The sequence below is a fragment of the Diospyros lotus genome, chromosome 6 (assembly GCF_014633365.1).
Source record: "Diospyros lotus cultivar Yz01 chromosome 6, ASM1463336v1, whole genome shotgun sequence".
NCBI lineage: Eukaryota > Viridiplantae > Streptophyta > Magnoliopsida > Ericales > Ebenaceae > Diospyros > Diospyros lotus.
The window spans coordinates 8,424,815-8,449,548 of record NC_068343.1 but is presented as its reverse complement, the minus strand read 5'-3'; the positions used below and the strand labels follow the sequence as shown (position 1 = coordinate 8,449,548).

Sequence of the window (24,734 nt, the reverse complement as noted above, 5' to 3'; positions counted from 1 at the left end):
TTACCAACGGTAATAATTATTTTTACCGACGATTTTTAAAAATCGTCAGGAAATAGTCTTTTTCGGCGGTTTTCAACCGCCGAAAAACTTTTCCAACAGAGGTATTTTTGGCAGTTATAATTACTGTCGATAAAACTTTTACCTGCGATTTTTTTACTTTTTTCGACGATTTTTTCACCGCTGGAAAAAATTAAAACTCTTATAGTGATATGGACCATGCATTATAAACTAATTATTGATCATTGAGCGTCAAACCAAATTCCATGATGCCCTTTTCTTAGTAAGTGGCATGCAAAAGTCAGATAAAATTAAGAAAAATGTTATATTCCTCTCTCAAAAAAAAAAAATTGGTAGCACTAACAAAACTGTGAAGTAGAAAACTGTTAAGAAACAATACAATTTAAACCGTCTTTTGCATAGTCTTCATTGTTGCAATACCATTGAACATGTCATGGACTAGAAGTACAGATGCAGTCTCTAGAAATTTCAACTCCAAGGGGACCTTAGGAAAAACACTAACATCCTGAATCATTTTCCTTCCTTCATATTGTAGGCAGTCCCTCCTTTCTCACCCCATAGCATTAGCTCTCTAATCAAGAAACAGGATCATCATTCACATGTCAGCCTCGTGAAAATGTGCATGCACAATGTGAGATGACATAATGCACTCGTATTGGATTAGACATAACTATGGTTCAAGCAAGTGATGCAGCTCAAGCCACTTCTAGCTCTCACTTGTCCAGTCTTATTTTGGACTAACATATGAAAAGTCATATATAATAACCACATTTACCATGGTGATCCCTGAGCTAAAACATCTAGCTAGTCTTTTGTCTTTCCCCATGAATGATTAGTATTTATCCTTGACATGTTAAATGACAAGTTTCTGAGGCCGTTCATTAGTCATACTCTATAATGCAGGTACCTTCTTTACCCAAGAAGGCGACTGCTATTATTATGCCAACATCATTAGAAGGCATGCATCAGAAGGTAACAAGCATGTCACTTTAATCGTGCTGGTTCAGACTGCACTGGATCAAGCAGCTGAACTGTGGCTCAGGCCAGAATCCCTTTTGGCTCAAAAGAGTATGCCTCGAGCAACTCTCCAAGACTGGCTCACCGCACCCTCTCTTGAGATCATTCCATGATGGCTCTTTGTACAATATCTCATTTATGCCTTTGGGCAGCCTCTACCCATAGTATCTCTATGTATAGTCTTCATTTATGCCTTTCAGACAGTCCTCTAAGCCTTAGTACCTTAGGGTACGGTTCTCCATCTATGCCTTCAGGTAACCTTCAAATGCAATTTCTCATTTTTGGCTTCGAGATCAGTAACTATTGGCAGCCTCCAGACTTACTACCTTCAAGTATAGTTTTTCCCCTTATATCTCCAGGCTTAAAATTTTCCATCATCGCATTAACTATATGCATTTATGAGTACAACTTGTCATGGCCCAAACAAGTACCATATTGGTTTCTCTATCAGGATCAAAAAAAATATAGCTTGGAAGGCTAAAATAGTAGGCCTATTTAGTGGCTTGGCCCCAAAGCCGGTCCAACCAATCTGGGGGCTCTAGGCGAAAAAATTTATCGAGACCTTCTTAAGAGTATTAATTCTTTTATAAAAAAATAAATAATATATTTTTTTACTAAAAAATTTTATCATTTCATTAAATTAAAAAAAAAAAGTTGAAGTTCAATCAACTACAAAATCTGATAATTTCTTAATGATAGTGAACTTTTAATTAAAATATAATATCTCAAAGATTAAAAAATGCTAAACAACCTACTACAATAAACAAAGAAAAAATAAAACTAATTTTTTCTTGAAACTCTAATAAGGTTAATGCACCTCGAGTAAAAAACTATACATTCTTGATTTTCCTATAGAAGAAAATAAAATAAAGTATTAAACTAATAACATTAAAAAGGTAAAGTTCACAAATAATGAGCAAATTTTATTCCACAAATATGCGTTGAACTATAATTAGTTTTATGTAAAATTAAATTTTCTTGCTTTTTGAGATACAAAATCGTTGATTAAATCTTCATAATTAAGTTTATCTAATAAACCATGTTTAATGGATAATATAGTTAATCTATTTAATATTTCTTATGACATAGTTGACCTCAAATATGACTTTATCAATTTCAATTTTAAAAATTTTTTCACAGCACAAGCCACAGAAACTGGAATTGTGAATAATATTCTATAAGCAATAATATATGCATTTGGAAAATAATCAACTATTTTGATGTAGTGAAGAATTTTCAATGTACCATTTTTTTTCTTTTAAAAAGTTTCTCTTAACACTATTAATTCTAAAAATAAATTTAAACCATCTATATCAGAAAGTCCATCAAATTTAAGAACATTTTTAAGATTCAAACAATATCCTTTTAAGACATCTTCATCCATTGATTTTAATTTCTTAAAATTGCATAAATTTTTTTCATATATTCCAAATTACTCAAACCTATTTCGAAGTGAAGAAATGACTTGATCAATTGTGTACATAAAATAATCAACTTTAAAGGATTTTTCAACAGATTTTGTTTTATCATCATTGATATTTTTTTCAAATTGTATTTTATATTTAATTTTTTAATAAAATATTTATTATTAAAAAATAAAAATTTATATAAATAACAGATTTTTAAAATTTGGGGCCCTCCTAATTTGGGGGCCCCATGCGGCCGCCTAGCTGGCCTTACTATAAGGCTGGCTCTGCTTGGCCCCCTCAAGTGGCAAGTTTGAGCTACAAAATCTAAAATCATAGAGAGAGGTCCACCCGAGCTAGTCTGTTATGGGCTACAAAATCTAAAATCATGATGGTATAATCTACAACCGCTATCTCCAAATAACAATTAAATCAACCTCATTGTAACCTTACCTTACAAGGTAAGTTTTCTAGGCAATCTAAGCATGCAAGCCTTAATCCCCTTGACATGTGCATTTTATCATTTTACTTTTTACCACAAAGGCCCGTAAAAAAGAGGCAAATCCATCATGAAATGGGGATGCCCTACATGAAAAATGAGTCTTTTTCCATAATGAACATTGGAGAGGATTAGAAGCCCCTCCTCCTGCCTCTACATACATGTGGCAAGGATATTCCCAATAAGCAGTCATATACTAGAATTATACATTGTTGTGCAGTAGCCTGGATTTATCTGATCCTGACATGATAAAAAAATTGGTTCTAGTGTCATGACCCTAGGAGCAATAAATGAGTATTATTATAATATGGTATAATAGTCAGTTAGGGATATTTTACAAGTTGTTAGAAACATATGAGTGTTGTTAGGATGTTGTTAGAAATCAGTTAAGCATCTAGCTATGCCTATAAAAAGGTCAATTATAACAGGGGAGAATTTTATGATTGAATTGATATTGAACCTCTCATTTTTCTCTCTCCAAATCTCGCTCTCGTTTCTCTCTGTTGCTCTCCTCCTTTCTATTGATTTCTTCCCAATTTCTGCTTCATTTCTCTCTCTAATCATTATGTTCTCAGTTCTATTTCAATTCTGATTTCTTTCCTCGATTTCTATCACAACCCTAACTAACTCTAGGATTGTGACAAATGGTATCAGAGCATCATTCATCGGCTTTGAATTCATCGATTTTAGTAGTGAATTATGGCAGATACAACTTGGTGAAGAGAGTTGATCAGTTCGCAGTGTGAAATTCTAGCGATACGATGAACTCTCTTGCAATAACCTCAGCGAACTCAAAAGCAGACAGGATAGGCTTCACTCCTCGAACTCCAATGAACTCTCCCGCAATGACCTCAGCGTCAAAGGGAGGAGCAAGCTGATGTTCCCTAAGCAGCTTGTCCATAAGTTCGAAGTCTTCCTAACCCAACCCCGCAGCAGCAAGAAGGTCAAGAACCTCAACCTCTTCGGCTAACAAGTTAGGCCTTCCGCTTCCAAAGTTTGCACAACAGAATGAATATGTCAAAAATAATGAAATGAAATAAAAGGACATGTGCGAGCAAGTGTGCCCTTACCCGGAACCAGCGCGAAACTATAATTTTTAAGCGACTGGAGAGAGGGGTAAGAAACGAAGAACCAATGGGACTTGTAATCGCCCACATTGGATTTTCCCTTGGCCTTGCCCTAGGAAGAATGGCTTTATAGGTCGAAGAACAAGCTATCAAGTAATACAGTCCATCCTTAGCATTCTTGAAAGAATAAAGGAATGTTATGAGTTTTGGGGATGGAGGAGAAAGGTCATTCCTAAGAAATATGATGGCTAGGAAAGTGAGTTAGGCATTTGAGTTCGAGGTTAATTGAAAGAGTGCGAGCTTGAGCTCGTTCAGTAAGTTAAGAAGATAGGGGATAACAGGAAACCTAAACCCAGACTCAATGTGCTGGGGGCTAATGGCTATAAAGCCGGTTGAAGGATATGTTGTGTGGCAGCTCAGAGAGGGGACCATCACTTGACAGTCCCTTGGAAAACAGAACTCCTGCGTATAGGTCTCTAGCTTGTTGAATTTTACTTTGGACATCTTGTCCTCGTAATATTATACTCTTATTTCAAATCTTATGTAAATTGTAAATACCCCACACTATAAATAGGGATAAAAAACCATTGTAGAGTGGGGACAATAATGATAAATTGTTACTCTAACAGAATAACCAAAGAACAATCGTGGACTAGACATCATTCCGGCCCAACCACGTAAAAACTTCCCTGCGAGCTGTGTGACACGTAAAAACTTCCTTAAAGAAGGGCCAAGGGTCAACTTTTAACCAACTATTTCCAGAGACATATTGGGCACACGATATCGATATCAAACGCAACACTATATGGTGTGTGACTTTCTAGGTTCACTACCCATTAACAATTAGATAATACCAAAATCTTTTTCGATAACGGTCAACCTCTTGACCCATCATTGGAACTTCTCCAAATCCCGACAACGTTTCAAGAGTTTATGAATAACACCTAGCAGTAGTTCAGGACAATATAGATGGCAATGAAGTCTCACTTCAAGTGAACTTATTACAATTGACGATTACCGTATGTTATAATTCTTCCATCACCTAACGTCTCGACTAAGCGAGAGTTATGGAGTGACCAAATGACACCTTAAGAAACATTTTTCCTTACTTTCAATTTGCCCTGGCCAAGGATTGTCCCATCACATCAATAGTAAATCACATAGGATGTTCACCCCATTAAATACCGATGAGAGCGACGGATCATATTCCTAACACCTGTCTCCATATACCAACAATATGAAACCATATAGATGAATGTTCTCACCTCCCAATTGGATGGTTTAACTCATTAGCAAATCTTGCACACCAATACACAAAACAACCTTGTCAATTTGAGTCTAAGGATCAACACACTATTGCAATCTGATGACATGACCATTATCCACCATACCATGTGGTTAGTCATTGGCGTCGCATTTGACTAATCGTTCCCCAACGACACTCACAGGTCTACTAACGATATCTCATGTTATACAGCGTGTAACACACCATCGTCTGATCGATATTCCCATACTGAATAAGGTAGTAACCCCTGTGCTAGTCCATACTCGATTAATCAAAGTGCCCATCCAAAGAATCTAAGGACTAGGAATGGTTTAAGATATTATGTTACCCAAGAGTCCTGTCACACAATCTCAATACCTTGAAAATAAGATTCTCATACAAAAGATCCAGTAACTCATTCATATAATTGATTAGAGAAAATATGAATAAAGAAAACTTTGTCTTTTATAAATTTATTAAAAAAAAATACAATTAATGCATTACAAACAAGTTCTTTAGATGTCATCCAAATCTAAGATAAGGGTACACAATACTAATAGAATCAAGTGGGAGAGACAGCATCATGTGCCGCGGAGAGAGAGATCATGTAAAAAGGAAGGCTTTGTTGCCTTAAGGCAGTTAGAACCATATTTATTTTCGAGGCATTTTTAAATGTTATTACATGGAAAACTAATAGGGATATCTTGATGGATTTACACAGCATTTGTAAGTGTCTTAATAATCTTTTGGGGCATAATTACATGCAACACTTTTATTAGTGCCTTAATAGCTAAAATTGAAGCATTTTTAAATGCCTCGTAATCTCAAAATTGTTGTAATGCTCTCGTTGCCTTCGTCTGGCCTCCTCGCCTCGCGCCATCATGCTTCTCTCATGCCAATCGTCGTTGCATCTTCCCTCCCTATCACAATAGATGTAGCGACAATTGGTGCACGAGAGACGAGGTAGCTAGGCAAAGGTAGCAAAAGGAAGACAGTTGTTGGAGACAACCATAGGAATGAGAGAGACATGAGGTAGCCATGGGAAGGGGAAGGAGAAATAATTTTGCAAATGGGTGGAGCGTACTTTTGTCATTTTGGCGTGCTTTTGCCAACTAATCGGTAAACTTCTCAAGCAAAGTAATAATTATCTATAAACTACATAATGCTTATTTTTAACAATCATTTATTAGAACACATAAGTTAGGTTACACGGAAACGGAAACAGGAAACGTTTTCAACACAAAACGAAAATAGGGAAACGACATTTTTATGAAAAAGTAGGAAAAGAAAATGCAAGGTAAAGTGTAAATTAAAAAATATATATAATTTTTTTATAAGTATAATTTTTAATATAAAAAATTATAAAAAAATAATTCAAACATAAACAATAGACATAAGTTTCATAATAATCAATAGTCAATATATTTTTCTATAAAAAATAGAAAACACTAGTTAATAATATTATTACTATAATTAATTTGAAAGTAAACTAAGAGCAAACACATACTGGTGTTAACTTATGACAATAAGTAAACTGAATTTAATAATTAAAAATAAAATATGTAAAAAATATTATTTAATATATATACATACATATCATCATATTCCTCATACATATATATCATATACATGCATAAGTGATAAGTTGGCCTCTCTCCCCAAATAAACCCTATTTCTCTCTCTCCTCTCTCTATCCTGCGTGTTCCTCCTGAAGATAATATTCTTCTCCAGCAACCCACGAGAAAAATAATATTCTTTTTTCAGCTGCTGCCCGTGAGCAAATTTTCTTTTCTAGCAATCGCCTTTCATTGTTGTATGACCCTTTCATCTTCGATTGTCGTTGCATTCTTTTTTTGTCGTCTCTCATTATCGCTGCACACCCCTCCCTCAGTTATTATATCTTTTCTTTATGTTGCCTCTCATTATGGAAAACGTGTTTTATAATTTATAAAACAATCCAAAACGTTTCATAAATTATAAAAATGACCTCTCCGAACCATTATCATCCTTCAGAACACATAGGCTGGCCAGGGTTTTACCAACTACGTGTATGCTCCCATTGTAGTGTTGACTGTTGTGTTGGATGTCAAAATCCCACTAAAATGCAGCAGTCCTAGCCCCACATTCCCCATTAGAATTTGTGCAAGGAATAACAAAATTCCCGTGACATATATAAAAAGGCATGTGCATGAATAATTCTATTTTCTTTTTTTATTTCATCTAAAAGATCTTATTGTTATAAATGGAATAAATATTTTGTTATTAGATAAGCATATGAGTTTGGCTCACCTCATGTCCACATAAAAGATCTTTAGATTAATATGTCACTTTCTAGTTAGAGACTTTTAATCTTTCAATAGAAAATTAAAATTAATAAAAATTAAAAATAGTTTATTTTATAATTTGATAAACTCTCACCTTTTAGCATCCATGCTGGAAACAAAACACAAATTCCACCTATGATTAAAGGAATAAAATGTTAATTGGGATAGCATTAATTGGTAGAGGGTGTCCATTACTAGTGTTATGCACCAATCTACAACCAAATCGATTTTTTATTGAGCTTCTAAAAATTTTATTTAAAATTGAATTAATCTCTACATAAAACTAACCCAACCTAGTAAAAGTTGAATTAGTTCAGTTTAATTCTCAATTCAATACATATAATACATCTATTAATTTCAAATTTTTGTTATATGAGCTTTAAAGGAAAATGATATATATCAATGCTCAACAAATAATTTTTATCTAACACATTAAATAATAGTTAACAATTTATTTTACAAAATGAAAGGTAACTGGTAACAAAATAATAGAGTTGTAATAGAGTTGTATTTTTTTTTTATATTCTGCTTTGTATTGTAATAGCTTACATTTGTATTTTCATGTTTTGTGGCGTTTCTGTATTTTTTGTCTCAAGGACATTTCTGTAATTTGTGTATTAGTTTTAGGGCATATTTAAGGCAGAGATCTCTATGAATAAAGTGGGTCAGTGAAGCCTTTAATTCTCGTGTGTTTTCCTGTTAGATTTCAAGCTCTCTGTTATGGTATCAAAGCAAACCCTAGCCTCCACCTCCGTCGATTCTTGTCTTCATCGGTCTCTGACGCCGTGAGTTCTAGGTACGCTTCTTTTCCTTCCTTAATCGACGACGCTGTGTGTTGTTTCTTTTCCCGGTGTCGTTGTGAATCTCCATTGTTCGGAGTTCTGCAAATCGGTATTACCGTCTTCATCCTTTTCCTTCATATTTTTTTTTAGATCGCGAACCTTGCGATCTTATTCCGTCACTATCTTCATTTGCTTTACTATCTGATTGATCGCTCATACTTGTTCTATGGCGACTTCATTTTCGGAACTTTCTTCTCCATCACTGAGCACTTCTGTTGTTGACAACGCCTCGAGTCCATATTTCCTACATCATTCTGATAATCCTGGATTGCTGCTAGTATCTCAACCGCTCACTGGAGACAACTATGCGTCGTGGAGCCGCGCCATGCTTATTGCTCTCTCGGTAAAGAACAAATTAGGTTTTGTTAGTGGCTTGATTTCTCGGCCACCAGGTGATGATCCTCTTTTCAATTCCTGGATCAGAAACAACAATATTGTGATTTCCTGGATTTTAAACTCTGTTTCTAAAGAAATATCTGCAAGTGTGATATTCTCTGAATCTGCCTATGATATTTGGCATGATCTTAAGGAAAGATACCAACAGTCTAATGGTCCTCGGATATTTCAACTTAGGAGAGATTTGATGAATTTAACACAAGGTCAGTTATCTGTTAGTGCTTATTTCACAAAACTTAAGACCATATGGGACGAACGTAGCAATTATAGGCCAAACTGCTCTTGTGGAAGATGCTTATGTGGTGGTATAAAGTCCTTAGCAGAACATTATCACACTGAATATGTAATGTCGTTTCTGATGGGCCTAAATGATTCTTTTGCACAAGTTCGGGGACAACTGTTGCTAATGGATCCAATTCCTCCCATTAATAAGGTGTTTGCCCTAGTTACTCAAGAGGAAAATCAAAGGAACATTTATACTGTTGTTAATGATCCAGTCACATTCTCTATCAAACATGATAATAATAGGCCCAATCAAGGTAGATCTCAAAAGAGGGAAAGATCCATATGTAGTCATTGTGGTTTTACTGGGCACACAATTGACAAATGCTATAAGCTTCATGGATATCCTCTCGGGTATAGGCCTAGGCAGAGAAATGTTACATCTAATCAGATCCCTTATAACCAGCTGAAAAATCCTATTGTGAGTCAAGTTTCTGAATCAAATTCTAACTCCTCTCAGAGTCAGGTTGTTGAAAGTTTTATGCAGTCGTTAATCCTCAGCAATATCAAAATTTGTTGAGTATGTTAAGTTCACATCTCACATTTGCTAAGACTACAAGTGCAGATCCTGCTCCTGAGGCCTCCACTTCGGATCAGGCTTCAGGTATCTATTTTTCTGTGTCTGTTGGCTCTTTACTTAGTGACCCTCAATATTGGATTTTGGATTCGGGAGCTACTAGTCATGTATGTTTTTGTCTATCGTCTTTTGTTGAAGTAAAACCTATTCAGAACACTTATGTTACCCTTCCTAACCATACACGGATCTCAGTATTCTATATGGGTTGTGTTCAACTTACCTCAGATTTGGTATTAGACAATGTCCTCTATGTGCCTCAATTTAAGTTCAATCTCATATCTGTCAGTGCATTGGTTAAAAGGAATACAATGAGTCTTAATTTTGCTCATCATGCGTGTGTTATTCAGGATATACGCACTTTGAAGATGATTGGCAAGGGTGACTTGGTTGGAGGCCTATATGTCCTTAAAGCTGGAACTGATATGTCAGTTAGTACAACTGTAAAATCTGCTCATCATGCCATGATAGCTAATGTTGTTAATAAAACCACATGGCATAAGAGACTAGGACACCTTTCTTTAAGCGAATGGAATTAATAAAGGATCAGTTACATTTTCATGATGTTAACAATGATGTTTGTTCTGTGTGTCCACTGGCTAAGCAACGAAGGTTATCTTTTGTCTCAAATAATCAATTGTCAAAGTGTGCTTTTGATTTAATTCATTGTGATACTTGGGGACCGTATCATACACCTACATATGCTGGACATACATATTTTCTCACATTAGTTGATGATTGTACGAGGTTTACTTGGGTTTTCCTTATGAAACATAAATCTGAGGCCAAGACTATTGTTCCTAAGTTTTTTTCCTTTGTTGAAACTCAATTTAACAAGGTGATTAAGAAATTTCGGTCTGATAATGCCCCTGAATTGAGATTTGTTGATTTTTTTGCTTCTAAGGGAGTCATACACCAATTCTCCTGTGTCGAGAGACCTGAACAAAATTCTGTTGTTGAAAGGAAACATCAACATCTTTTAAATGTGGCTAGGGCACTCTGTTTTCAGTCTCGGGTTCCCATAAAATTTTGGGGTGACTGTGTCCTTACGGCTGCATACTTGATTAATAGATCTCCCACCCCTCTTTTACACTCCCAAACCCCCTATCAATTGTTGTATCAAACTCCCGTCGACTATTCTTCATTTAGAGTTTTTGGTAGTCTATGTTTTGCCTCTACCTTACCCTTGCATAGATCTAAATTTCATCCTAGGGCCAAGGCTTGTATTTTTATTAGCTACCCACCAAACATCAAAGGCTACAAGCTGTATGATCTCACAGCAAAATCTATTTTCATCTCTCGGGATGTTCAATTTCATGAGCACATATTTCCCTTTCATTCTATAACCTCTTCTGATGAGATATTGGACCCATTTCCTGATCTTGTTTTACCACTTCCTGTACATGAACTTGCTGTTGAACCATCTCCTTCATCTTCTACTCATTGCCTTGATCCTGCTGTTGATTCATCTTCATCTCCGTCCATCTCTCCCATTCTCATCCGTAGGTCTTCTCGGGCTACTCGACCCCCTACTTATCTACAAGACTTTCATTGCAGTCTTTTATCTCATCACCCACCTCTTTTGACCAACACCTATTATCCTTTACATTATTATGTCTCTTATTCTAAACTTTCTCCTACTCATGGTTCTTTTCTTCTTCAAGTCTCCACTGATTTTGAACCTCAATACTATCATCAAGCCGTAAAGCATGCTCATTGGAGAGATGCAATGACAGCTGAATTAGATGCCATGCACCTTAATAACACTTGGAGTGTTACCTCTTTGCCTTCTCACAAGCATGCTATTGGGTGTAAAAGGGTTTATAAAATTAAATACAAATCTGATGGTTCTATAGAAAGGTACAAGACCCGCTTGGTAGCTAAAGGATATACACAACAAGAGGGGTTGGATTTTCTTGATACATTTTCTCTTGTAGCAAAATTGGTGACTGTTAAAGTTTTACTTGCCTTAGCTGCCAGCCATAAATGGGTTCTTACTCAATTGGATGTGAATAATGCTTTTCTTAACGGGGATCTTTTTGAGGAAGTCTATATGAACTTAGCACTTGGGTATAAGCCCTTTTACTCGGTTGGTAATCAGGGGGAGAAATTAGTTTGTCGGTTACATAAGTCTATATATGGGCTGAAACAAGCTTCTAGGCAGTGGTTCTCAAAATTTTCTCAAGCTATTCTTCAATTTGGTTTTACACAGTCCAAATCAGATTATTCCCTTTTCACCAAGGGTAGTGGTTCTTCATTTGTAGCTCTTTTGGTCTATGTGGATGACATCATACTTACAGGACCCAATCTTTCAGTTATTACTGATCTGAAATCTTTTCTACATAGTCATTTCAAGCTTAAGGATCTTGGTCGTTTGCGTTATTTTCTTGGTCTAGAAATTGCACAATCTGCCAAAGGGATTTTCTTCTCTCAAAGGCACTACACTTTGCAACTTTTGGAAGATTCTGGTCTCTTAGGCAGCAAACCCGCTTCTGTTCCCATGATTCCTAATCTAAAGCTTAGTGCTAATGTAGGGGATTTGGTTGAGGATGCTTCTCTCTATCGTCGGCTTATTGGCCGCTTACTATATCTTACCGTCTCTCGGCCGGATATCACTTATGCGGTCCACAAACTTAGCCAATTTGTATCTAATCCTCGGAAACCTCACTTGGATGTTGTCTATCACTTATTGCAGTATCTGAAGGCTGCTCCTGGTCAAGGATTATTTTTTTCTGCCACTTCTTCATCACAGCTTCGTGCTTTTTCCGATGCTGACTGGGGCTCGTGCTTGGATACTCGTCGATCTGTTACTGGATATTGTGTTTTCCTTGGAGCATCTCTGATTTCTTGGCGTTCTAAGAAGCAGCCCACTGTTTCCCGTTCCTCCGCTGAAGCTGAGTATCGTGCTTTGGCTTCTGCTGCCAGTGAACTTACATGGCTTACTCAACTTTTATCGGATTTTCAGGTTCCTTTTTCCCCTCCTGCCTTACTTTTTTGTGATAATCAAGCTGCTGTTCATATTGCAACTAATCCGGTTTTTCATGAGCGTACCAAACATATTGAGCTAGATTGCCATTTTGTTCGTGACAAAATTCTTGCTGGACAAATCAAGCTATTACCTATTCGCTCACTACACCAGCTAGCAGATATTTTTACTAAAGCTCTCCCAGCTTCTCATCTTCTTCCGCTATTGTCCAAGATGGCCATCATCAATATTCATGGCTTATCTTGAGGGGGAGTAATAGAGTTGTAATAGAGTTGTATTTTTTTTTTATATTCTGCTTTGTATTGTAATAGCTTACATTTGTATTTTCATGTTTTGTGGCGTTTCTGTATTTTTTGTCTCAAGGACATTTCTGTAATTTGTGTATTAGTTTTAGGGCATATTTAAGGCAGAGATCTCTATGAATAAAGTGGGTCAGTGAAGCCTTTAATTCTTGTGTGTTTCTCTGTTAGATTTCAAGCTCTCTGTTACAAAATACTAATAAATTCACAAAATGTGTTAGATAATATTTGAATGTACTTATTTATATTAATTATATATGTTAATTTATTTATATATATTAATTAGTATACGAGTCAAATACAAAAACCTAAAGGCTTGGACCCAAAGTCAATCTGAGTTTCATCTAGTTCAATTTTTTAAACGAACCAATCTATTAAAAATAAAAAAATTGAATTTAAGTTGTGATTCTAAAGTCTATCAAGACTCATAAATAAGGAGGAAATAAGTAAATAAATAGGTCCGTTTAAAGTTAAAATGAATGTGAAAAATTCATATTTTGTGTTATAAAATAAGTCTTGATTATTCATTTGAAATTGAAATAAATAGATAAAACAGACGATGAATTGCGATAAACAACCCTAGCTAGCTATTTCAGGCCTAGATTATTCTTGCTATTGTCCCGCCAATATAATAATCAATGTAATAATGTGATGAATAAGTTTAACTGAAACAAGCAAATAAAAGCACAGCAACAATTAACTGGTATTTATTGTTATCATTTTATTTTATTTGCTAAATTCCTAGTATCATTCAAACTTGCGATCGAGATGGCATATCATGATATGATATCCCTTCGACTTCCACGTACATCCATCCCCAAAGCATATGCATATATATGGCAATATATATATTAATATATATATAATAAAGTCAAGCTATAGCATACATGGCAGCAATCTCCTGCAAGCAGAGGCAGAGCTCCTTGGGTTTGGAAAGCATGGCCATGTGGGCCGCTCCTGCAATGGCCATCACTTGTTGAGGTGGGCTGTTCTCGGTGGTCCATCGCTGGAATTCTTCTGGGATCACTTCGTCTTCTTCGCACACTATGTATATTCGCTTCACCAATCCAAACCTGCCTTCACTTAGCAACCCTTCCTTGCTCAAGTCTTCTACAAAGAACCCGCCTGGCCTCACTAACATTTTGGCTAATTCCAGATCCTGCTTCACCCAAAGCATATATATATGCAGTTTGTGTGTATGTATATTCATAGCTACCTCATTATCATAACAAATAAATATATATATATACCTCTGGTTGGCAGTGTTGATAGAGATAGGTAGCCATGTATTCCGGACCAAAGATTGCTGAAGTCGGCGGATTTTCCAGGCCTCCATCAAATTCAAGTCGGCTGTCCAGAAGAGACTCTACCCATGTCGTCCTCTTGAACAACTGTAGTTTCCAATTCAAAACCATCAAATCAGTTCCAGAAACTAAAATTAAATTAATTTATTATTACTAAGTTACCACAGTTTTTTTTTTTTTTTAGAATTTTAATTTATGAAAAAGATATCATTTTTAATTAATCGGCGTTACTTGTTGTAAGAGAGTCGCAGGAGGCTCTTTATAGCTGGGCATGAGGGCGGTGACGAAAACCGCCGCCGAGATCTTCTCCGGGAACCTCTCCATAGCCAGAGAAATGGCAATTCCACCGTAGCTGTGCCCAACTAAAACCACCTTCTCAACCGGCGGCAGCGAGGCCATCAACTCCATCAAGGGCTGCACGGAGACGGACATGGAGGGGATCTCGTCCAGTCGCCGGGGATCGATCCCACATCCGCCGAGGTCCATGGCGGTGACGCGGTAGCCGGCAGCCTGCAGTAGAGTGACGAGCTTGTACCAGCACCAGGCTCCATGGCAGAGCCCGTGAACCAGCACAAAATGCGTTCTACTGTTCATTGTTAAATATTGTCTCTGATCTTCTTCTTAGAGCAGCCGGCGGCTTTGACGGGAGGAAGATATTTTCCGGTGATAAACGATCGAGGAAGCCCGAAAGAGAATTTCTCTGAATATATATGGCATGGATAAAATACGAAGAAATTTCTCTGAAAGATATTTGATGTAATCAATCACGATCCTCATCCCTTTACATACATACATTGATAAAAGTATAAAAGTTAGTTTCCCACATTGATAAAAGTATAAAAGTTAGTTTCCCACTTTGATCTCTGACGCATGCTTGTTGGAAATTCCCATTTCCCCCACTTTACCCTTTTCACTTTTGAGTATCCTATTTCTTAAAATAAATAAGATAAGATTATATTAAATTAAATTTAAAATATTTTTTAAATTAACATATAATATGGTTAAAATAAAAATAAAAAATATTCTAATATTTTTATCTGAGTATTTATTAAATTTTTAAAATACATTAGGAATATATGAATTATTTTTTTATTTGTAAAGTTGAAGATAAACCTATCTAAATAATTTTATATAAAAAAATTATATAATTTTTTTAAAAATATATTATAAATAAATTTAATATTTAAAATTTATTTATTTTTCAATGGCTCTCGTTTGGTTGGTAGGTGAAGGCTAAAAAAAGAAGGAATAAATTCAAATCAAATCAAATCCTATATAATTTACATTTAATTCAAAAACACAATCATTTTGATTTTGATGCAGAAAGGAGCATCAAATTGAAACAAAAACCAAGTGGATAGTTGCAGGGGGAACCCATTACGAGTACAGGGCTTTCCCAGCTACTAAGAAACCCTACCCTATGTTATGAAAAAATAATATTTATCATCTTATCACCATTTAAGATGTCAACCCATTTGAATTTTTTATTTCACTTCTGGAGAATTCTTCCAGTTAAATTTTGAGGTTATAATTGAAATTTTAATTTTATCATTACTATTAATTTTAATTCATGTGTACATATATATATATATATATGTAAGCAAAATCCAAATAGGGATTTAATTTGCTCACACAGCCATTAGAACAAGCTGACTTGAGTTTGAAACTTATTATAATGCAAATTCCATGTAGAAGACGACCCAAAAAGGAAAAGAATGAAGTGAGAAAATTTATGATTTGATCTGACCAAATAAAGTGTCTGCTCTAAAACAATACAATACCAAATCAGCTTTGATAGTGAAAGGCCATGAAAACGTTCATGACTTTATAACTTAAAACATACAAATTAAAAAGCGTGACAAATTAAGTGGTGCTTTGATGCGACTGCAGGTATCATTCAAATCCTTTCAACATCCATCCCCAAAACGGGCATTAAGTTGCATATATTTGGCAGCAATCTCCCTCCCGCAATGTTAGAGAGTCAGAGGTAACACTTATGATGTATTTATTGTGTCATTATGTCGGCTCAATCAATTTAGAGGTTTTAAGCCCAAAAAAAAAAAAAAAATTATTAAATATATTCACTTAAAAGCCCTCTCTCTATCTACTGGATGTGTGTGTGTGTACCGTACTGTACTGTTTATATTATATTAATTTCGGATGAAAAATTAAATGACTCAATTATATTTTAATTTAAAGTTTGAACTAGGTATTATATTTTAAAAGAGTCAAATAAATTAATATATTTTTAGATATGAGATTAATCTGATTATTGTATTTTAAACTAATTAATTAATTTTATTTTTTTAAAAAAAATCTTCCAATTTAAATTTGAAGTCTGAGTAAAATTCTTTTGATTGAGATTCTTTTTAAAGTATAATAATTAATTTTAAATATTAAATTTAAAAATAGAATAATATATTTCATCTTTAATAATAAACTATATATAATTACAAATTTAAACCTCTAATCAAAATAGAATGACCCATTTGATATATATATATATATATATATATGCACACTGGCTTCATTCATTGCTACATCACTAATTTAAAATGTAAATGGGAGTGGCTTATTCTTTACACACATATATAAAAATAAAAATATACACATTTTTTTATAAAATGTTAAATAAATTACTAAGTTTTAATTTTAAAATCAATTTAATCACTGCAATTTAAAAAAATTAAATAAATCACTGTAGTTGCAAGTTTAAAGCCAAAATTTAGCCATCCTACAACAAATATTAATTACAATTTTAAATCCAAAATAACATTAAATTTCTAACATTATTCAACAACATTTTAATTTTATCAACAGGTTTGCCACCAACCCAACCCCCTTCTTTCTGTGCTTCTTTTGCTTTCATCTTCTGTTTGGGAATTTTGCTTCAGATTCATTTGGTGCGCAGTAGTAGGTAAAGGAAGAGAGATTTTAACAAAGAAAGAATAAATGGGCTCAATATGTTGATTAACAGAGGGAGGGAGAGAGAGAGAGAATAAACGGTGTGGGCTTTGGAAGAGGAATCCAGGGGGATTCCTTCTCCTTCGAGCGGCCAGAAATAGAGAGAGAAGGGTTATATTAAGCATATATTAATGAATGTTTTATATTGTTAATCATTAACAAGCATTTGTATGGCAGAGCAAGTTATGGCCACTGAGACCTTGCTCTTGCTCTTCCATCCTATGTAATTTGGTTTTGTTTTTGTTCTTGATATAATTTGTTTGCCGAGCAAGAAAAAAAAAGAACCAAAAATGTGGTTCTCTACACTAGCCATTCACAGACAGAGGGTGATGGCTGCAAAGTTTTGGGAGTTTTGATAGTTCAAACAAGAAGGGGTACATCGATTTACCACTTGTTTATTCTGATGACAAAGCTATGGTGATTGGGAGACGAATACCAGATCAGGGAAATGTCAAGTTGATTGCAGACTAGTGAAATATTCATGCTTGAGCGCATCACGAGCAGTAATAATTACATTTTTGTTAAAGCGCCTTCGAATAATTATATGGAGCTTGAAATCCAACACATGTTTGTGAAGCATGTATTTTCTGGAGTTGTTATCATCCTAATGAATGGCCAGTTCATCTTATTACACATGCTCATGCATGGTAAATTAAACTTACAGAGAGAAGATCAACTCCAGCAGCAGGTTCAAGACCTTGGAACTCCAGTGCCAGATCCTGCCAATGCAGTAAAGTAAAACTTATGTTAAGTATCCAGAAAATTTAAAATAACAAAAAATCCTTTTGATTATTTTTATCATAAATACGCTTAAAATTTTCAAAATGAAGAAAATACTACAAACAAAAAAAACACATTTTCAATAATCTCAAAACAAACACTCAAACACACAAAATTAAAAATAAATTTAAAACTAAAAACTGAAATACGAACAGAATAACCCCTAACTTATTTAACTCTTTTTATAATATAATAACCAATTTAACTCCCACTCTAAAATCAAAAAACAATAACTTATGTCACCACCTCTTTTTTTGTTCGATTGTACAAGTTTAGGTCATATACTTAACAATATCAAAGAAATAAGTCTTACCTCCAACAAAAATTTAGAGAGCTAAGCTAATTTCTTCACTCCCACAATGCTAAATTCATTTTTCAAATCGATAGCAAATAGTCAAAACCTCATCAGACTTGGTGATCCATCACATCTAACCAAGCCTTACCATCACTCCCATCTCAACAGCCGATTTATTGTCGGAACGGGCTCATAGAGGCTCTAGGAGGTCGGAGACGACGATCAACAGTGGCAACAACTAACATCTACAACAATATTAAAGGGGAATTGGTGGCGACGAGCAAACAACGACAGCGATAACAATGAACAGACTAATAGCATCAAAAGGGAAAGTAGTGACAAGCATATGAGTTTGAGATATTTTGTATTTATTTTTATATTAAAAGAATAATATCATATATTTATATATTTAATTATTAATTTTAAATATGTACATATTTGATTATTTTATGTATTTAATTATTAATTTTATGTATATTTAATTATTTTATATATTTAATTATAAATTTTTATAGTAGTAAAAATTATATGTAAGGTAAAATAAATAAAATTAAAATTTAATAATAAATAAAATAAAATAAAAAATCAAATAGAGAAGAAAATATAAATTGTTGTCTGAACAAACATAATTTTTAAAGTAAAATTAGAATAAAAAAATTATTTATAATATAATAACAAACAGATATAAATTCTTGTTAAAGTTAGTCTAATAATTTAAAACTATTTATTTGATATATGGTGGGGTGCATTTTTTTTTTTGTGGGCGGCCGGGGGTTGTCCTGTTTCTAGTTAATGTGGCTGGCCACGCTCCTCCAATCAATTCCAATCCACTCTCCAACACCAAATGGCCTGTCATTCCACGAGTAGACACACAATCATCCAAATCCAATCCAAGTCCAAATTTGCCACTTCAAATGAATGGCAGACAGACTCGAGTCACTTTCATCAATAATGGTGCAAAATGGCCGGCATTGGCAATTGCATCAACGGCATTATACAAGTAGAAGACGGCAGCGGCGGAAAAAGATAGATCGCTTGAAAGGAAATGGGAACGGGAAAGCGAAAGCAAAAGCAAAATGCTAAAGGCAGGACATAGAGGAATTTAATAATAATAATAATAATAATAATATGTACACACCAACCGCTTCTTTACAGATAGATCAACTTTGCTTATCTCAGCAGCTCTCTATTCAGGGTTATAAAGCTTACTATAGTATATACACACTTAAATATCAACATTAACATAAAAGAGAGACCAATTTTTACCCATGCTTGAGGGGTCTAATGGCAGCTCAGAGTGAGGCGCTTCATCTATCAGCTAAGCATGGTCGGATGTCCAGTCTGAAGCATCCTTTTAAACATGTCAATCCCAAATGCGGAATCCGATGAACTGAAACAAAGCCAATGTCCCCATTAAATCAGCAATCCAATGGTTGGCATTTCTTATGTTTCAAGCAATCACCACATCAAGAATTCTATTTGAGCAAAAATAATACGTAGAACAAATTAGAGGACGTCAGCAAAGCAGTTATCTATGTGGGCAGACAACAAAAGGTTCAAGATACAGCAATTCTCTTCCTGGTTTTGACAGCTCAGTCATGTCTATTGATTAGGAATGGGCTGCTGTTGCATGCAGAACCCAATCTTACACCTCTGACATATCATGTTCACAGTTATGGGAACTGGAACAAATATTCTGACACACTTATCCCATAAAAAAAAAAAATCTACCACAGGATCCTGTCATTGAACAAAATAGCTGCCAGCCAGAAGGCCTGGATCATCAACAACAAACAACATTAAATCCCCGCAATCATTGATAAATGACACTTTATCTACTTGGAGCATACTCACAGAAAATATGTTAAAATACAGAGTTTAATAGGAGACCATACATTAGATTTCCATTCTTTGCATACCAACCTGAATGTTTTCACTTCATAATAAACAGATGGCCATTCAGAGACAGTGCCACCAAATAGTCAAAACATATTATAAAGAATAAAAAAAAAAAAAAGTAAAAAGGCCTGTACAACGGAGGGAGCGGGGAATATCTACCGCTAAGGAAGGTGGCAAATATTGAGATAAACAACCATATCGGTAAAACAGTACCATGAACAAACCGCACTTACCTTGAGATAGTAATTTCATAGGGAAAAGAGACACCTTCGAGATTTGGTATGGGGGGAACATGATCTTTTCTCTCATTCACAAATTTTATTATCTGAAACAAGACCTCCCGAAGAGATGCTTCCAGTGCTGCCCGTCTATGGCTTCTCTCCTCCAATGCACTACTCTCTGTCATCATTTGGAGGGAAAGTTCAGTGGGAAAGAGGGGAGGCATATATCTTTATGAATCATTCATGAAGCATTAGTGTGGACAGGAAACAGCACATGATAATGCTTGTACCTCCTGGGTCAACTACAAGTTTTGAATGATGAGACTTCCCAGAATGCACTTTCGGTTGTTGCACCACATTCAAATTTATATACCATTGTTCCCAGTGTGAGCGCTCAACTTTGTTAGTGAACCATGTCATTGTTGCTTGTTTGTTTTTCATTTCATAGAAGGATAAACATATCTGCACAATTAAGAATTAAGATGTCCATGAGTGAAAAAAGAAGTAACAATTTACAAGGAAAGGTTTAAAGCTGTCCAAAGCAACCGATTGGTGGTGGGACAAAGAAGATGAGTACTGCAACGCCTGCACAAATTAGTTCATGCAGCAATCTAAAACTAAGCACATCATACAAAAAAACAGATTATAGAGTAGCTGAAACAATATTAAATATTACAATAACATCTTCAGTGTAAGCTCCAGCCTTAAACAAAGAATTGCCTAGTAAAATACACACCAAAAAAAAAGAAAAAATGACACCACATGAACAGGCTAGCTGGCTGTATGGCTACAATAAAGATCACAAGCTTTAATCCCACTAGATAGGGTCAGCTGTATGAATTCTAAATCCGGAATAGCTATCTATGGCTATAACAACATATCAAGCCTTAATTCCATTATATAGGCAGCTATAAGAATTCTAGCACACCAATCATTTTTATTTATGGTTTTATCTTTTGCAAAGCCTTTATAACTCATATAATACCTATGAGTCTCCCACCATATTTTTCTTGGTTTTCCTCTACCTCTTGTGTAGAAGACTTGTTCCATTCAATCCACTCTTGATTCTTCTTGCAGAAGTCTCTATTGCTTTGTCTCACATGAACAAACCACCTTTAATCATGTCTAACACATCTTATCTTCAATAGGGCCCACTCCAACCTCATTAAAAATATCTGATTTCTAATTTTATCGTCTTTTTTCTTTTTGTATGGTCACCCATCTATCTTAATATCCTCATCTCCAATAAGGTCATATTTTGCAATGTTAAGCCCAACTTTCTATGCCATAATAAAAAGCTGGTCTTATATTAGTCCTATAATTTTTCTAGAACATGCACTTTAACCTACCTGCCTTAATTCTATGCGTAACATCTTATCAATCTTTCCATCTTTTTGGATGATTGATCCAAGATATCTGAACTAACCTTTTCCTGAGAAGATTTGATCTTGTTTTGCCAAAACACCATCCATACTTATATTTTTACTCAACTTGCATTCCATAAACTGCAGTCTGGACAGCCTTTCATGATCGTCTTAATGGCTTCTAGCCAAAAAGCTAAACTTAATTAAAATTGGAAGTACCTCCTCCATGGAAATTGATGCCTAATACAGTGGTAGTGCAAAATATCTCTCAGCCCTGCAGTATTTGTGCTGTTCTTGGAGAAGATAGAGGCAAAAAGCTATGGGATTTGGGTCTATTGGAGATGTAAGCAGCTTAGAATCTCAATTTTAGAATACCATCCAACAAAAAGGACAATTGTTCAGGAAGTGCTTGCTTTCTGAGACTCATTCAAGCTCAGCCATAGCCATCATCCAGGAGCAGATGGGGCTAAGCATTGTCTCAGAGGTATGGTTGAAGATGGCAGATTATTCATGCATTAGATTCAATTGCCACCTCATGCACACCCAAAAACAAAAAAAGCAAAAGCAAAAACAAAAACAAAAATTGCCACTCAAAACACTCCAAAAGGCAGAGGAATAATTGTGCGCGCATGGCCAACCATGAAGACTCGTTGATTTAATTTTCATTAATGCTCCAGCATTCGGAGACAAGGCTGGTACAGGGAAAGATAAAAGAAAGGCAAATGCAAAATGGTAGTTTTCTTAGATGGAGAAACTGCAACCACAGAACTACAATCAAATGAAATAATATCTACAAATGTGAAGAAAGAAACTCATATATAACTTGCAAATCATGCAGATTAAGTCTTTACTCACCACAACTGATGTGAACTTTGACGTGTAAATCATACATAACTTCAAGGATCTGTTTACATAAAGCCAGATAAAGAGCGGACCTGATTTTTCTTGTTTGGGTGCTTCTCAACTCTATCAATGAACTGATTGATCTTCTCATCAATTTTCTTTTCAAGTTCCATGTCACCACATTGGACCTATCCAATAAAACTATTAGAAATACATAATAAAAATCAGAGTGCCAAAACAAAATGATCAACTATGATCATGCCTGAGGTAAAATCCAGTTAAAAGGAAAAGACAACACAGATTTCAAAGACAATGTAGAACTTAGTCAACAACTGACAGGAAGAACAAATGTTTGCTCTGTAAGCATCAAATTACTTGATCCAGCTGAGCTTCGAACATCAGGTTTTTCTATGTTTCTTATGGAAAATTTAGCAATGAAATTTGCAGTGCAAAACCACCTAATGCCTCAATTTTTAATATAACCCTATAGACATAATGAAGCGCCTTCAAGATAAAAAGGCCAATCCAGCTTATAAAAAAGTAAATTAAATAAAAATGAAAGGTTAAAATATCAGGTGGAACATAGCACATTTTCTTATGGTACAAAACTCTAAAAAAAAAAAAAAAGGCAACTCTTAAGGACCATGCATCACTGAAGTCCAAAGCCAATGCCATGCAAATTAAAAAATGTATAACATTTCATTCACCACATACATTTTCTGCTTTAGTTTCAATGCTTCCATAATACACTGATACATACCAAACAAATAGCGAACTCCATAGAAGCTTTTATCTTCCTAAACTTTTTCAAAATACCCGGTGGAGCACAAAAGACTAGAATAGGATTGGGATGTTTAAATACAGGGAAAGGCTAAACATTCTATCAACACAGATACACTTTCAGGGGGGGGGGGGGGGGGGGGAAGGAAAGTATACTATCTGAACTAAGGCAGATCTCAAGTATGTGGACATAGAAAGAAGCAAAAAGATGCATGCATGCATGCATACATATATATATATATATAGAGAGAGAGAGAGAGAGACAGACAGACAGACAGACAGACAGCTAAACAAGCTAAAGGCAAAGCTCACATTTGTTGTGGTGTTGCACCGGACCAGTGGAATAAAAAAAGATTACAAACCTCAGCTAAGTTGCTTTTGTTATGGTTGGGCAGGAAAGGACAAGGTGTACTGGCTAAAATAAACCAAATTTGATTGGTAAGTCTCAGTTAGTGCTACAAAAAATTACCAAATGATGGCCAAGGAACAAATTTCTCTAGCCAAATTTGGTCAAACCACAAATCTACCCCAAAAACCTTCTCCCAATACAAGAATCTAATGCTTGGGTTCTTGCCCACATCAGTCACCAATCCCCTAATCTAATCGTCAGTATTCCACAGGCAAATAGGGGAAGTATTCTGATGGTTATTTTGTTTCTTTGGAAAATAAACACAATCCCCCACTGAATTGGGGGGGGAGTTCCTTCTCTTCATCAACTATTGGTTCTGTATTAAACCAAGTATAATATTCACCACAATTGTGGCAATTAATAAAAGACTTACATATGTAATTTCAAAAAGTTCAAGATCAACATCTTTGGGCCGCACAAGACCTAGAGCCCTATGGAACAGTATTGTGTGCAGAATACCTGCAAATACATTCACTTTGGTTAATTACTCAAGCAAATAGTAAATAATATTCAATGATTGATCAACAAAATAAGAGAAGTACAAAAAAAAAGTCTTAAGTGAATGTTGACACACAAGGATACAGAAAAGAAGGATAACAAGATTGCCACTAGACAATTGCTCAACAAGCTGCTACGTGACTTACACATAAGCCATGTTCATCAAACCAAGATGATTCAATGGTTGTAACATAATTGGTTAGGGAGGCAAAACATCCCAGGTCTCAGAAGATCCAGGCATAACTGTTTAGAATGATAGTCAAATCTGGAGAATCTGAACTTATTGCATATTATTCTTTATGGTATGTCACTATGAACAGCTCTGGTGCTCAATCTTGGGTCTTAGGTATGGATTGAATCATATTCAAATATAGGCCAGAGACATTTAAAAATTTACCATCAA

General features: G+C 35.1%; 2 protein-coding genes across 7 annotated transcripts in view; both read right to left on the bottom strand.

Annotated features, from left to right (window-relative positions):
• Positions 1-15,051, bottom strand: part of LOC127803591 (methylesterase 10-like) — a 45,699-nt gene extending 30,648 nt beyond the window's left edge. Inside the window, exons 1-4 of one of the 3 annotated variants that reach the window (XM_052339957.1) lie at positions 14,510-15,047; positions 14,225-14,365; positions 13,862-14,133; positions 8,830-8,851 (exon numbers count right to left, since the gene is read on the bottom strand). In XM_052339957.1, coding sequence (XP_052195917.1) covers positions 8,845-8,851; positions 13,862-14,133; positions 14,225-14,365; positions 14,510-14,872 — 783 coding nt within the window. In that variant the 5' untranslated portion in view covers positions 14,873-15,047 and the 3' untranslated portion in view covers positions 8,830-8,844. Of the gene's footprint in view, positions 1-8,829; positions 8,852-13,861; positions 14,134-14,224; positions 14,366-14,509 lie in introns of those variants that run through there. The other 2 variants (XM_052339955.1, XM_052339956.1) reach the window with 2 other exon arrangements.
• The window catches only part of LOC127803595 (autophagy-related protein 101), a 60,889-nt gene that overhangs the window by 31,642 nt on the left and 4,513 nt on the right, over positions 1-24,734 (bottom strand). The window contains exons 3-8 of one of the 4 annotated variants that reach the window (XM_052339961.1): positions 24,207-24,292; positions 22,737-22,832; positions 20,728-20,899; positions 20,450-20,615; positions 19,584-19,707; positions 17,701-17,961 (exon numbers count right to left, since the gene is read on the bottom strand). In XM_052339961.1, coding sequence (XP_052195921.1) covers positions 19,632-19,707; positions 20,450-20,615; positions 20,728-20,899; positions 22,737-22,832; positions 24,207-24,292 — 596 coding nt within the window. In that variant the 3' untranslated portion in view covers positions 17,701-17,961; positions 19,584-19,631. Of the gene's footprint in view, positions 1-17,700; positions 17,962-19,410; positions 19,708-20,449; positions 20,616-20,727; positions 20,900-22,736; positions 22,833-24,206; positions 24,293-24,734 lie in introns of those variants that run through there. The other 3 variants (XM_052339960.1, XM_052339962.1, XM_052339963.1) reach the window with 3 other exon arrangements.